This window comes from Mauremys reevesii, linkage group 2 (genome assembly GCF_016161935.1).
Source record: "Mauremys reevesii isolate NIE-2019 linkage group 2, ASM1616193v1, whole genome shotgun sequence".
NCBI classification, from domain to species: Eukaryota; Metazoa; Chordata; order Testudines; family Geoemydidae; genus Mauremys; species Mauremys reevesii.
This window is the reverse complement of record NC_052624.1, coordinates 253,424,221-253,437,220: the sequence shown is the minus strand read 5'-3', so window position 1 is coordinate 253,437,220 and position 13,000 is coordinate 253,424,221. Positions and strand designations below refer to the sequence as shown.

The 13,000-nt window shown below is 43.9% G+C and overlaps 1 protein-coding gene across 2 annotated transcripts in view; it reads left to right on the top strand.

Moving 5' to 3' along the window:
* Nucleotides 1-803: 803 nt before the first annotated feature.
* Nucleotides 804-13,000, top strand: part of LRP12 (LDL receptor related protein 12) — an 86,339-nt gene continuing 74,142 nt past the window's right edge. The window contains exon 1 of one of the 2 annotated variants that reach the window (XM_039526924.1): nt 804-1,205. In XM_039526924.1, the coding sequence (XP_039382858.1) occupies nt 986-1,205 (220 nt within the window). In that variant the 5' untranslated portion in view covers nt 804-985. The remainder of the gene's footprint in view (nt 1,206-13,000) is intronic. The other variant, XM_039526925.1, reaches the window with a different exon arrangement.

Here is a 13,000-nt window from a genome sequence, read left to right as displayed (position 1 = left end):
CCCCACAGCTCCTGTTGGCCATGGTTCCTGGCCAATGGGAGCTGCGAAGCAGGCAGGTTGGGTGGAGTCAGTGCGCAGAGGTGCCTGGCCACATCTCCGCATAGAAGCAACAGGGACATAGCGGTGACCCACGCGGAGCCAGATAGGGAGCCTGCTCCATGCCATTCGGATATAAACCGGACTTTCAATGAAGATCTGAAATGCCAGTTTATAGAGCTTTCCGGCTGGCAAAGTGCCAGATACAGCTTTTACTGTACATTGCTCGGGACTGTGAAAAACCCACACCCCGAGGGACAGTTAAACCCACCTCACCCCCATTGTAACCAGCCCTAGGTTGACAGGCTAATTCTCCTGTTGGCCTAGCTACTGCCTCAGGAGGCGGATTATCTAGCTGATGGGCACATCCCTCCTTTTGGCACAGGTAGTCCCCGCACTGAGGCGCCGCTGCAGCAATTTAGGTGTAGACAAGCCATAAGCCACATGATGGCCTGGCCAGCGTCTGCAAGGGCCAAGAGGCTGGAGCCTTTCCCGCCTCTCTCAGCTGGGCAGTTGTCACTAGTGCAGGAGGCTGTGGCCTGGGGCTGACTGACACCTGCAGCCGGGAAGATGCGGCAGGGGCTGCGTTTCTCGGGGAGCTCCGGGCCGTCAGCTGGGCCCCCTCCTGAGGGCCGGGGCACATTTTAGGAGGCTCCCGCCAGAATGAGCCCTGCCCTCCCCAGGGCCAGCGGGAAGCAAGAGGACACTGAGGCGGGGGCGGGCCGCGGCGCCGCCACCTCGTCAAGCCCCGCCCCCTCCTCGGCCAGCAGTGGGGGTAGAGCTCGGGCTGCTGCTCCTCTCCCCGCCGCTGGTTCCCTTCCCCGCCCGGGGCCCGTGGAGCGCAAATCCATGCGCTCGGCCATCCGCTGCGCAGCTGCACTGAGCCCCGCCGGAGCCCGCGAGAAGGAGGCCGGGGCCGGCGGCGTCTCATGGATCCCCGAGCCGACGGATGAGGCGAGGGCCGCTAGCTCCCCCCGAGGCAGGCAGCTCCGCTGGGCTCAGGTCTGAGGGGGCGCCCGGCCCCTCCCGCGGCGGCGGCGGCTCTAGCGCGGGGCTCGGCGGCTACAGCTCCTCCCCCCGTGGCGGTGTTATGGCCCCTTGTTGGAGCACAAAAGCGTCCCCAGGCTGGCGGTCGGCGCAGCTCCTGTTCCTCGTCTTCTCCTGTTGCGGTAGGTACCCGTGTCTGAGGGGCCCCGCCGCCCCCGGGCAGGGGGGCCCGCCTGCGGAGGAGGGTTGGCGGATGAAGGCTGCTTTGTCTCCTTTCTCCTCCGTGTGTGAGGGGCGGGCATCGCAGCCCCACTGCTAGGGAGAGGTTCCCGTGGTTCCCTACCCCCGCCCCGGTTTCATTACCCCAACCCTGTCTCCCCCAAGCCCCTTCCCCGCGCCTGATCTCGATTTAACCCTCTCCCCCAGGCCCTCTCTTCAGCCGTATCTCCCTGTTGTTGTTTTTTCAGCCGGTGGTGGTGGTGGACTCTTCCCCAGGGGCTCCCTTAAACTCAGCCTGGGACTTGGCCCAGATACCTCCTTCCCCCTATGCGCATCTGCAAACTCCAGAGCCGGTGTGTGACTGTAAAAATCACCGAATTAATAAATCCCTGCAAAGTGCTCCAGCCTGGCCAATTTGAGACAGATGAGGCCTGGTCATCACTGGATGTGGTCCCCGGACTATGTTGGATGATAACATGATAATGCTAATATTATGTGACGAGTTCCTCACACACAGAAAGGCCTTGAGCTTTTGTTTTGGCTTTTTTTGTTTTTGTTCAGCCTTTGTAATGACACTGTGTTTATTATATTAACATAAACACCCATATTTCTTTCCTAAATCTCAGCCTAGTGTAAAGAAATACTTATCATTTCTATCTCTTGCAGAATTTCTCCTCACAAAGTATTTCAGAGTGACTTACAGACAATAGGCCAAATCCAGCAGTTGTTACTCAGATTTTACTGTGGAAAATTCCTGTTGGCTTCTTTGTGAGTTCTGCCTGAGGACAGAATTTCATTACTGGGTTCTGGTGTTATTTGTTTTCATTAGGTCCCACAGTGTGTTAAAGTGTTTTCCTAAGGTAAAGAATGTCTTATGCTGTGAAGAGCTTACAAATTGCAGTGCTGATTCAGCAAGCTACTTAAGCACATACTTAAGGTTTGGCAAGGGCCTAAGTATATTGTTAAATTTGAGGCTTCAGGGTTTGTTGTGCTAATTATCAGAACAGGTGTAAGGCCCTGATCCTACAAACACTTAGGGTATATCTACATTGCAGCTGGGAACAAGTCTTCTGGCTGCATTGAAAGACTCATGCTAGCTTTGCTGGAGGTAGCACACGGAAAATAGCAATGTGGACATTGAAGCTCTGGCAGATACTCAGGCTGGCCACATGAGCTCGGACCAAGCGGGTTGGGAGGGCTTGAGAGTCTGAGCCCCAATGTCCATTTCTAGCTTGCATGGGGGAGCAGAGCTAGTGCAATGCTGTGTACCCAGCCTGGGAGGCATAACAGCTGCATTGTAGACACAACCTTACAGGTTCCTGCTCCTGAGATTTTTGCACCAGTGTAGCTACACTAACATAGTTATGTTGCTGATAGCACTGTAACCCTCCAAGGTAGATGCAATGCACTACTGCAAGTTGGAAATGGGTAAATTGAATGGGTGCAAGCCCCATTTTACATTGGAGCAGCACATCTATCCTGGAGATCTGTGTTGATGTAGCTACTGCTATATTAACTGCAACTGCCGTGGTGCATAAATCTATAACATGGACAAGCCCTTACATGTGTTTAAATTTACACATGTGAGTAATCCTATTGAAATCATGAGAATACTTGTGTGTAGAATGAGGCCTTATCTTGTATCACATTCATCCATTAAATTTTCTTCTCCCTTGCAGAAATTCCTAAGTTCTTCAGCATTTTTTTATCAGTGCCCTTAGTTTCAATTATCATGCCATCAAAAGGACAGGAATACACAGCTATTTTGGCATCTTTGACAGAAGTAACATCTCCTTCAGTTTCTTTTTTAAAAAAAAAAATACCATGCAGGACTGAAGAGGCAGAGCCCAAAATTTTGCATACTCTGGTGCTGTCAACATTGAAATTACCAGAATTAGGAAGAATAGATAGATAGGGATAAGGAGTATAACTTGTAAGTAAATTGGTCAAGGTTTGGAGTATGCACCAATATGGCATCAGCGCAAATGAAATAAAGCCACAGTTGGAAGAAAACTGACCTGTAGTACAGCAGGAAGTGGTAGGGAAATCTTGGCCCAAGACACTGGGAATGCTATTGTTATACCAATATAATAAAAACCAGCAGGATCTTATTAAGAGGGATAAGGCAAAGATGCCACATTTATTGTAAATACCATAAGAAGACAAAAGCAAACAACGTTGTTTTACTACTTATTTCTATCACTACTTATTCCTTACACACACACACACTCTCATTCATTCATTCATTCATTCATTCAGGTTCTGTATAGATGTTATAGTTACCAGCCTAGACGTTGCTCATGCCAAGTTACTGGCCAGGTATCTTGGTCATGAGGATGGAGCCGAGTCTGTGTCAGATGCATCTGATGCTCCTGGAGGCTGGCAGCAGAACCATAGACTCAAAGTTCTCAGTCTTTAGAGTCCAGTTTTATAGGAATTTATTCCTATGTCAGTTCATGAGAGTTGCTTCATTTTGCTGTTGCTAAATCAATCAGCAGGTGGCTGGCTCCATGTTATTAGGTGTTTTGTTTTTCCTTCCTTTGAGGTGTGGTGGGTGGATTCCAGTTTGCCCTCCGGGGGTCATCTGGTTGATCCCACTTGACACCTTCTTCAGCCGACACTGAATTCTTCAGGTTGGGTGACTCCCTAACCATTCATTCACATACATTCTCGATCTTAATCACATCTATTTCACTGTCTCTTTACTTTTTGGGGTGTTACCAATTTATGTGAGACTCCCTGTGAGACTTTCCTTAACAAGCAAAGATAAAGTGAGATGAAAATTTACAGAGGGTGGGGGTCTCTATCTATACACTATAACAGCTACTGTTTTGGCTTACTTAGAGTTAATTAATGTTTAGCAAGTTTTATACAAAGTATTTCTTTGAGCTTAACAAGTTTTATACCAAGTATCTCTTTGAGCAGGCTTTACACAGACACAGCTGGTGGCTTGCAGGTTAGAGGCTAAATGCTGGGAATCACAAATTTACTTCTAACATAAATCTTAAGTCATAAAGTATTAATTAACAATAGATCATTTCTCATATAAACCATGTTTAATATAAACCTTCTTTAATATCCCTACACTATGGCATGTACTCTGTGATCTTTAATTTCCACGTAAAGCAGACAGGATTTCATTTTTTAGGAAACTGTGTGTATGTCCATCCATGCAGTTTGCATGGCACTCAGCCACTATGAGTTAATTTTTTTAATTGCTCTGAGGCTTTTTGACTAAACCAAACAAAAAGGAAATCATGTTTATAATAGTGATTCCTGATGTCATTTACAGTATTATAAAATCATTTGTGTACTTTGTAATAAGATGTCTAACATATCTATATATTTGGAAAAAAAATCTTCCTTGATCACATCATGGAGCTTTGGTCAGGTTTGACAAGGTTTTTACCAAGGACCTACTAGTCAAAGATAAGAGGAGAACTGAGTCTGGGAGCGCCACAAATGATTTCCTTGGGCAATGCCTTGCTGAGCAGCTCAATCTCCTCTGTTATGTTTATTGCCAAGAAGAAAAAGGGTGTTGAGACTTCTACCAGGGTGCCGTCTCTAACCTTTCTTGAAGGACTCATCTTTTATATCAGTCATTGGCCAACAGATGTCTGACTTATTTGCTGACCAGGAAAATAAATTGCTGTAGGAAAAAATATTAGTGTTCTGAGACTTGAGGTATGTGGTCGTGGACCAGTACAAGTCCAGGTTTTAGAGAGAGATGAGGTGATTTGATTTACAATAACCGTATTGTAAATCAGTTTTTTTTTTTAAGTTCAGAATTGCCATGAAAACGTACCATTCCGGTACAAATTTTACTCTCCTACCAGTCTATAATGATGAGAGAGGGAGGAATAATAATTTACTCATCCATTTAAAAACAATTGCTTGACTCAGGCAAGTGGGTGAGAAGAACTCTGCTAGGATAGTTTAGTTAATTTCCTAAAGAAATGATAATTCTTGTAGGTTGATTTGAGAGCCAAAACACGTTCTCCCAACAAGATCGTTTAGCTTAACAAATTGCTGTACGCTAAATTCAGATTCTTTTTAGTAATATTACTTTTACAATTTACTGGACAAGGTATTTCGATAAACAGTCATTGTTTGTTGGAATTACTTTTAACACAACTATTAAAACCAGCATGTTAGAATGGTTTTGTATTCCTTGAAAATAAAAATAATACATTTATCAGCCTAGTTGAATCAGATAGTACAAACCCATAAATATACTTTAGTGCCTGTTATTACAAAGAGTCCTAGAATTTGTCTGAATAAAATCTTTCACCATCTTCTGTGCAAGGGGGCATAAATCTAACTTGCTCTTCACAATTGTGCTTTAGGTGCCCTTTGGGATCGGGGCCAGGTTAGGTATACTTACAATAGACCCTTACCTTTGGCGCCAACTGCAAGGTCGTACTATGAAACCTAAATCCTAGCTTTCATTTAAAAAGTTTGTAGACCACATGGTTGCAAAATGCTCGAAAATATGGTCTGTGTACAGCTGATGCAGTGATGTCTACAGACTCAGAGAACCTCTAGTAAATGGAAGAGCAGCAGCCACTAGAGCAACGTTCTCAAGCATGGTCACTGTGGCCGTATGCAGCCACCAGAGGCTTTTCATGTGGCCACAGCATCCTCCTGGGTGGTGATGGTGGGAGGCAAAGCATCAGCCCTTTGCACTCCTCTTTGTTGCTCCTGGATGTGCCACCCTGCACCGTTTCTGGAGAGAGGTGGGACACAATGCTGCAGGAGCAAGATAAGTTTTTGACCCACACTGGGGAGGCAGTTTGGGCAGCAGGCTCCAGCAGCAGAACTTCAGGAACCTGGCTGTGCGGCCCCAGGCTCTGACCGTGGGGCAGCAGGTATTGCCCCCCTCTGGCTATGGCCACACAGCCCTGGCTTCCAGCTGCAGAGCTTCAGCCTCTGGCCCCTGCTTCCAGCTTCAGAGCAGCAGGCACTGGCCCCCAGTTCCAGTCCTGGGCTCCCTCCACGCACTGGCCACAGGCGCTGACCCCAGTCCCATCCGCACGGGAGATGGATTACCTACCCTGATGGGAGAATCCCTCCTGTAGGCATAGGCAATGTTTATGCTGAAGCGTTACAGTTGTGCTGCTGTAGCATTTTAAGTGTACACAAGCTCTTAGTACTGCCAAAGAGAGCCTCGGGCTCAAATGAATTCTTTTGAGAAACTGAAGCTTGTATTAAATAATTGAAGTTTTCCATAATCAGGGTTATAATAAATGCATGCAAATTATCCTTTGTATAACAAAACTCTGTCATCAAACAGTAGTTCTACCTTTTCCCCCCTTAGGTAGAGTTAAAGGAAGTTGTTTTCAAAGGCATAATGACCTCAGAGGCTTAATTCACAAGATGTGGCAGTATTATGAACACCAGGGATGGGTGGTCTGCTTCCCATACAAATCAGCATAATTTGTTTTCCACTTATCCTTCTTTGTATATGTGCTGCAGGGGTTTAGGGAAGAAACTACTGTAGCATGCTTCCCTTCTTAAAGTAAATGAAAATATCTTTAACAGGATATATACAACTATCATCTCAAATTGTTTCCAACAGAACAGTTATTTACTACTAGCTTGGAAACATAACTTTTTAAAATTTCTTATATTGACATGGTAAAGTAAGGCAGGCTAAAGCTGAATGTCTGCAAGGGGTGTTTCACAGCATATCAGTTGGGAAAAGGAAATGTAAAATTATCATTTCATGTCTTTGAATTGCAGCGCTGTGCAGCAGGATGCCATATCCTGGGGCTGAATTGTATGGTGGGTTTAATTAGTGACGGCGTCTCTGTTGTGGAGACCACATCTTTCCATTTCCCTAACATGCTTCATGTCAGAAGGTACTGAAAAAGCAACTGATTCCATGGCCAAGGTTTAATTAATAGCCCTGGGCAGAGCAGTTCACAAAGCCTGCAAAAGCTGTGGTGACAGAGGATCCTAAATTGGGAAGGACCTTCACAAAAAGACAGTCATGCCTTCTATGTTGCGGAGGGAAAGGAAAGGGAGTAAGTTCTCTTTAATAAGTTCTGTTTAATAGGAAAGAGAAGGAACAATATGGCCCAGACTCTGCTTGGTTTTCTTTTCTGTTTTTAATCGTTTTAATTTTTTAATTAAATGGGTGGAGAGAGAAGAAAGTAAGGGATCCACTTCTGTTTTCACTGGTGGCAGTTGGGGGTGGAGGGAGGGAGTGAGGATCAAGTCAGCATTTGAGTCACTGCTTCTTCAAGAGTAGGAAGGGAAGGTAAGGAACAGAAGCAGAAGGATGCTAAGCAACTTGTGCATACCCAAGTACAATTATGCTTAGTCCTCAGGCAGTGAGGTGTCATGGAAATTTTGAATCCCTGTTCTTTACTGTTCATCCTGATTGAGTGAATGAGCAAGCTGTGACTTGTGAATAGTCAGGTGATCCAGTCCCCAGACTATTACTGGGTGTGCTGGAGCTGCTCAGGGGCTCCTATTTGCTTGCTGAGACATGAGTGCAGAAAAAATGTTTGGGGATCAGGCCCTTTGTAGCTGCCTTACCCATTGAGTATATTCCCTCCCCTGGGGACCCAACTAATTAGGCCTGAATGTTGCTGCTGGGTTGGCTGAAGTTTGTGTCCCTTAGCTGTTACCTGATTGCTGTAGTATGTATACTCCCTAACTCCAGGCCCAGCCTCTTCTTTCCCCGCTGTCACTCCTATGTGTGCCCTCCCTCTCACAGTTATAATTAAAAGCATGAGTTGGGTAGCTTGATTACATAGGTGAGAACCAATTGAATAGGTTTGCTGGTAACCCTCTGTTGTTGTTGTTGAATTCTTTGTCCCTGGCCTTAGGAACCTAAAAAGCTGGTAGTTCTGGAACTTGACAGCTAACAATGTGGAGCTTGGGGACTCAACTAAGTCTGCTATAAAATGCAATAGCATTTGAGAACCATGAACAGCCTTAGTGAATACAGAGGAAATACAATTATTAGGTTTAGGTCCTGCTTGGACCTCTAGTCTAAATCTACACAAAGACTATTCCTTGACAACTTATGGTATTGCGGAACACTGTCTAGACAAAAAATTGTAAATAAAGTGTGCAGTATGGTTGGCAATAAACTACTAAACATATCTAAAATTTGAAACAAACGTCAACAGTTCCAAAGTCTTGTGTGTATTATTTAAATTGTGTTCTCTTCAAACAATAATTCTCAAGGATTATAATTTGGTTTGAGAAGAAAGTGGATTGGAATAGCTTTAGAAACTACAAAATGCTGAATTTTTGCCTTCATATGCAGGCCATGTTTGCAGATCAGAGGTCCCCAAACTGTGGTGTGCACCTCCGTAGGGGGGCATGGAGGAATGTTATGGGGGGTGTGGTGGGTCCAGGCCAGACCCCACAAGAGGTGGTGGGGAGGGAGCACCATCCAGCCCCCCTCTGCTTCTAGCACTGCTCTGGCCCCAGCCGCAGGCCCCGCCCTCAGCCCCTGGTCATGGCTCTTTTCTGGGCCCTGCCCTCAGCCTCAGTCCCTGGCACTGGCTCCATTCCCAGCCCTAGACCCGTCCTCAGCTGCAGCCCCAGCCTCTGCCCCCTGATCCCGTCCATGCCCCCACCCTCCCTGAGCAGCGGCCCTGCTCCCAGCCCTGGCTTGGTGTGGGGGTGCGGATAGGGGTAAGGGAGGGCGCAACCCTGAAAAGTTTGGGGACCACTGGTGTAGATAAATATAACAAAATTACTTGCATGTATGCACATACAAAGGAATTTATATACTTAAATACAACATCAGCAAGTAGCACTTCCTTGAAAAGGTCTAATGGTGAAATCTTGGAAATTTAGGGACATGTTTTAGCAATGCTTGAGGTTAACAACATTTATTTGAGGGTGGTGATCAGTCTTTTGCAGTTTTAAATTTACTAATGTATCTGGAAATCTGCTGTTAATAACATGTTTAAAATGTATACTGTAATCATAGAATTTTAAGCAATCCATTCTTTTGTGCAAGGTAATGCAATTTAAAGAGTTAAATAGAAATTAGAGGATCCAGTCAATCTACCTGAAATTAGCTCATCAGGAGCTCCACTGTAAGAGTGGTGGTGTTTTTATGGTGACATTCCATAGAGAGGCGTTATGAACAAATTGTGAATTTTGCTAGCAAAGAAGCTCTTAATTTGAGTAGAACATGTTTTTATTATTACACTTGTTCTTTCTGTAAAACATAGTGTATTGAAGCCTAACTCAATAATTTTCACCCTCCCAGGTGTATTCCTTCAACTGGAAATCTTCACCCATTTTTGGTTTTTTTCCCCCCTCATCGGAGCAGAAAGGAAATTTTCTGAGCTTGATTTCATTTTCTGTGACAGCATAGAGTACTAATGACTGCACTAGCTTATTTTATGGCATCTGTCAGCCTTTTAAATAATTATATAAGATGCTACATTTTGGAACAGCAGTATTCCTTGTCTGCTAGGATTAATGTTTTTGTGAAGAACAAGCTGAGAACTTCCATGTTATCAAAAAATATTTTGTGGATTGGGCTGCCTCCTCCACTGAGCACACAGTCCCCTCTCTAAGTCTCCTCCAATCGGCGCTGCAAGCCTGGGAGGGGAGGAGAATTAGAGCACGCCAGTGTGCTCAGCGGAGGAGGTGGAGCCGAGGTGAGCTTGGTCGGGCTCCCCAGGCAGGGTTAGCTGCCACACGGGGGGGAGTCTCCTCAGGCAGGGTTAGCTGCTGTGGGGGGATGGGAGGGAGGAGTCTCACTGGGCGGGGTTAGCTGCCGCAGGGGGATGGGAGGGGCTAGCTGGGGTGGTGGTGGTGGCGCAAGGTGGAAGTTTCGCCTAGGGTGTAAAACTTCCTTGCACTGGCCCTGTATGTATCTACTTAGTTTTATTCAGTAGCATTTAAATACTGTAAATAAGAGAGGAAGAATTTTTTTTTAAATGGAAAATTAGGTACCATGAAATCTTTTGAACTTCCTCTTAATACTTCTCAGAACTATATAGATCTCATAGTGCTGTCATCCTCTTCTTTAATAGCAACCACAGCAGGAAATTAGTGATTTTAAACTATGGCTTATTACTATTGATTATAAGCAAAGTTGTCAATAAGGAATTGTGCATTAATGAAAATAGATTACATCCCTTACAAGTGTAACAGTATTTTTCATGCAAATTTAAAACAAACATACCCTAAAGAATACAACTCCTTCTCAATATATATTTTTAGGTTTGGTCACTGGATTTAAAATTTTAGAACTTGTAACATCAATTACTTTGATTCAGATGCCATCTGAATATTGAGAGTTTTGCAACAAATGACCTTGTTTCTGTGGGGTTTTTTTTGTTTTTTTGCTACCTTTTGTACATTTGGGATTTCTTGTGTAAGAACTTTCTTTCATAAACCAATGATCTTAGGTGCTGAGCTTCTTCAAAATGATTTTACACTGAAAGAACAGTCAACCTAATTACCTTCAAAAGTCACTGTTTCACAAATATAATCTGCTAATAAAAATACTCCCAAAGGTTGGGGATTTGTATGTAACATGCAGTTTTGTATAGTAACTCTAGACTTCTGTATTTTCTAAGTTCTGAGTGTGTCAGTTCAGGGCAATTATACCTATATTTCCCCTCAGTGGTCCAACAGGGTCACCCACTCTCAGGCTTACAGCTTCCTAGCTGTTGCCTTTCTTGGGTGGAGACACGAGTCTCTCCCCCTTTTTGACTGGAACATTTCCAGCCTGTACAGTTCTCCTCCTTCACTGTGTATTTCCCAGTAAAGACATTTTCCTTAAACAGACCTGCTTGCTTTCTCTTCAGAGACTGATAAAATATTGCTACTACTAATAGGGATGTCAAGCGATTTAGAAAAATTAATTGTGTGATTAATCATGCTGTTAAACAGTAATAGAATACCATTTATTCAATTATTTTTGATGTTTTCTACCTCTTAAAATATATTGATTTCAGTTACAACACAAAATAAAGTGTACAGTGCTCACTTTATATTTGTTACAAATAATTGCACTGTGAAAAAAAGAAATAGTATTTTTCAATTAATCTAATACAAATACTGTAGTGCAATCTTTGTCATGAAAGTTCTACTTACAAATGTAGAATTATGTGTGTAAAAAACAAACAAACAAAAAAAAAACCTGCACTCAAAAACAAAACAATGCAAAACTTTAGAGACTACAAGTCCACTCAGTCCTACTTCTTGTTCAGTCAATCACTCAGACAAACAAGTTGGTTTACATTTGCAGGAGATAATGCTGCCCGCTTCTTGTTTACAATGTCACCTGAAAGTGAGAACAGGCGTTCGCATGGCTCTGTTGTAGCTGATGTCGCAAGATATTTATGTGCCACATACGCTAAAGATTCATATGTCCCTTCATGCTTCAACCACCATTCCAGAGGACACATGTCCATGCTGATGACGGGTTCTGCTTAATAATGTTCTAAATCAGAGTGGACTGACGCATGTTAATTTTCATCATCTGAGTTAGATGCCACCAACAGAAGATTGATTTTCCTTTTTGGCGGTTTCGGGTCTGTAATTTCCACATCAGAGTGTTGCTCTTTTAAGACTTCTGAAAGCATGCTTGACACCTCTTCTCTCTCAGATTTTGGAAGGCACTTCAGATTCTTAAACCTTGGGTTGAGTGCTGTAGCTATCCTTAGGTATCTTTGCGTTTTGTCACATCTACAGTGAAAGTGTTTTTAAAATGAACAACGTATACTGGGTCATCATCTGAGACTGCTATAACATGAGACAGTGGTCCCCAACCTTTCAGTGTGGTGGGCACCTGATGACTAGCTGTGGAAATGCCGCTGAGGAGCGCGGCCGCCGGACAAGCAACTGCCGAAATGCCGCCGAGAAGCAGCGTCATCAAGAGGCGTCCAAGAAGCAGCAGCATTTCGGCGGTGACACTTCTTGATGGCATTTCGGCGGCTGCTTGTCTGGCAGCCATGCTCCTTGGCGGCATTTCAGTGGCTAGTCGTCAGTCTCCCTTGTTAGTAGGCGGGCACACATTGATGCCCGGGTGGGCGCCATGGCGCCCACGGGCACCGCATTGGGGACCACTAACATGAGAGACGTGGCAGAATGCGGGTAAAACAGAGCAGGATACAGACAATTCTCCCCTAAGGAATTCAGTCACAAATTTAATTAATGCATTATTTTTTAATGAGTGTTTTCAGCATGGAAGTATGTCCTCTGTAATGGTGGCCGAAGCATGAAGGGGCATACGAATGTTTAGCATATCTGGCACGTAAATACCTTATAATGCCAGCTACAGAAGTTCTGTGCGAACATCTATCTATTCTCACTTTTGGATGACATTGAAAATAAGAAGCAGGCGCATTATCTCCTGCAAATGTAAACAAACTTGTTTGTCTTAGCAACTGGCTGAACAAGAAGTAGAACTGAATGGACTTGTAGGCGCTAAAGTTTTACATAGTTTTGTTTTTGAGTGCAGTTATTTAACACAAAAATACTACATTTGTAACTTGCACTTTCACAATAGATATTGCACTACAGTATTTGTATGAGGTGAATTGAAAAATTCTATTTCTTTTTTCACTTTTACAGTGCAGATATTTGTAATCAAATAGATACAAAATGTACAGTGCTCACTTTATATTCTATGTTGTAATTGAAATCAATATATTTGCAAATGTAGAAAAATATTACCTATTTTGGATAAATTTAAATTGGTATTCTATTTAAGTGTGATTAAAACTGAGATTAATCACAATTAATTTTTTTGAGTTAATTGCGT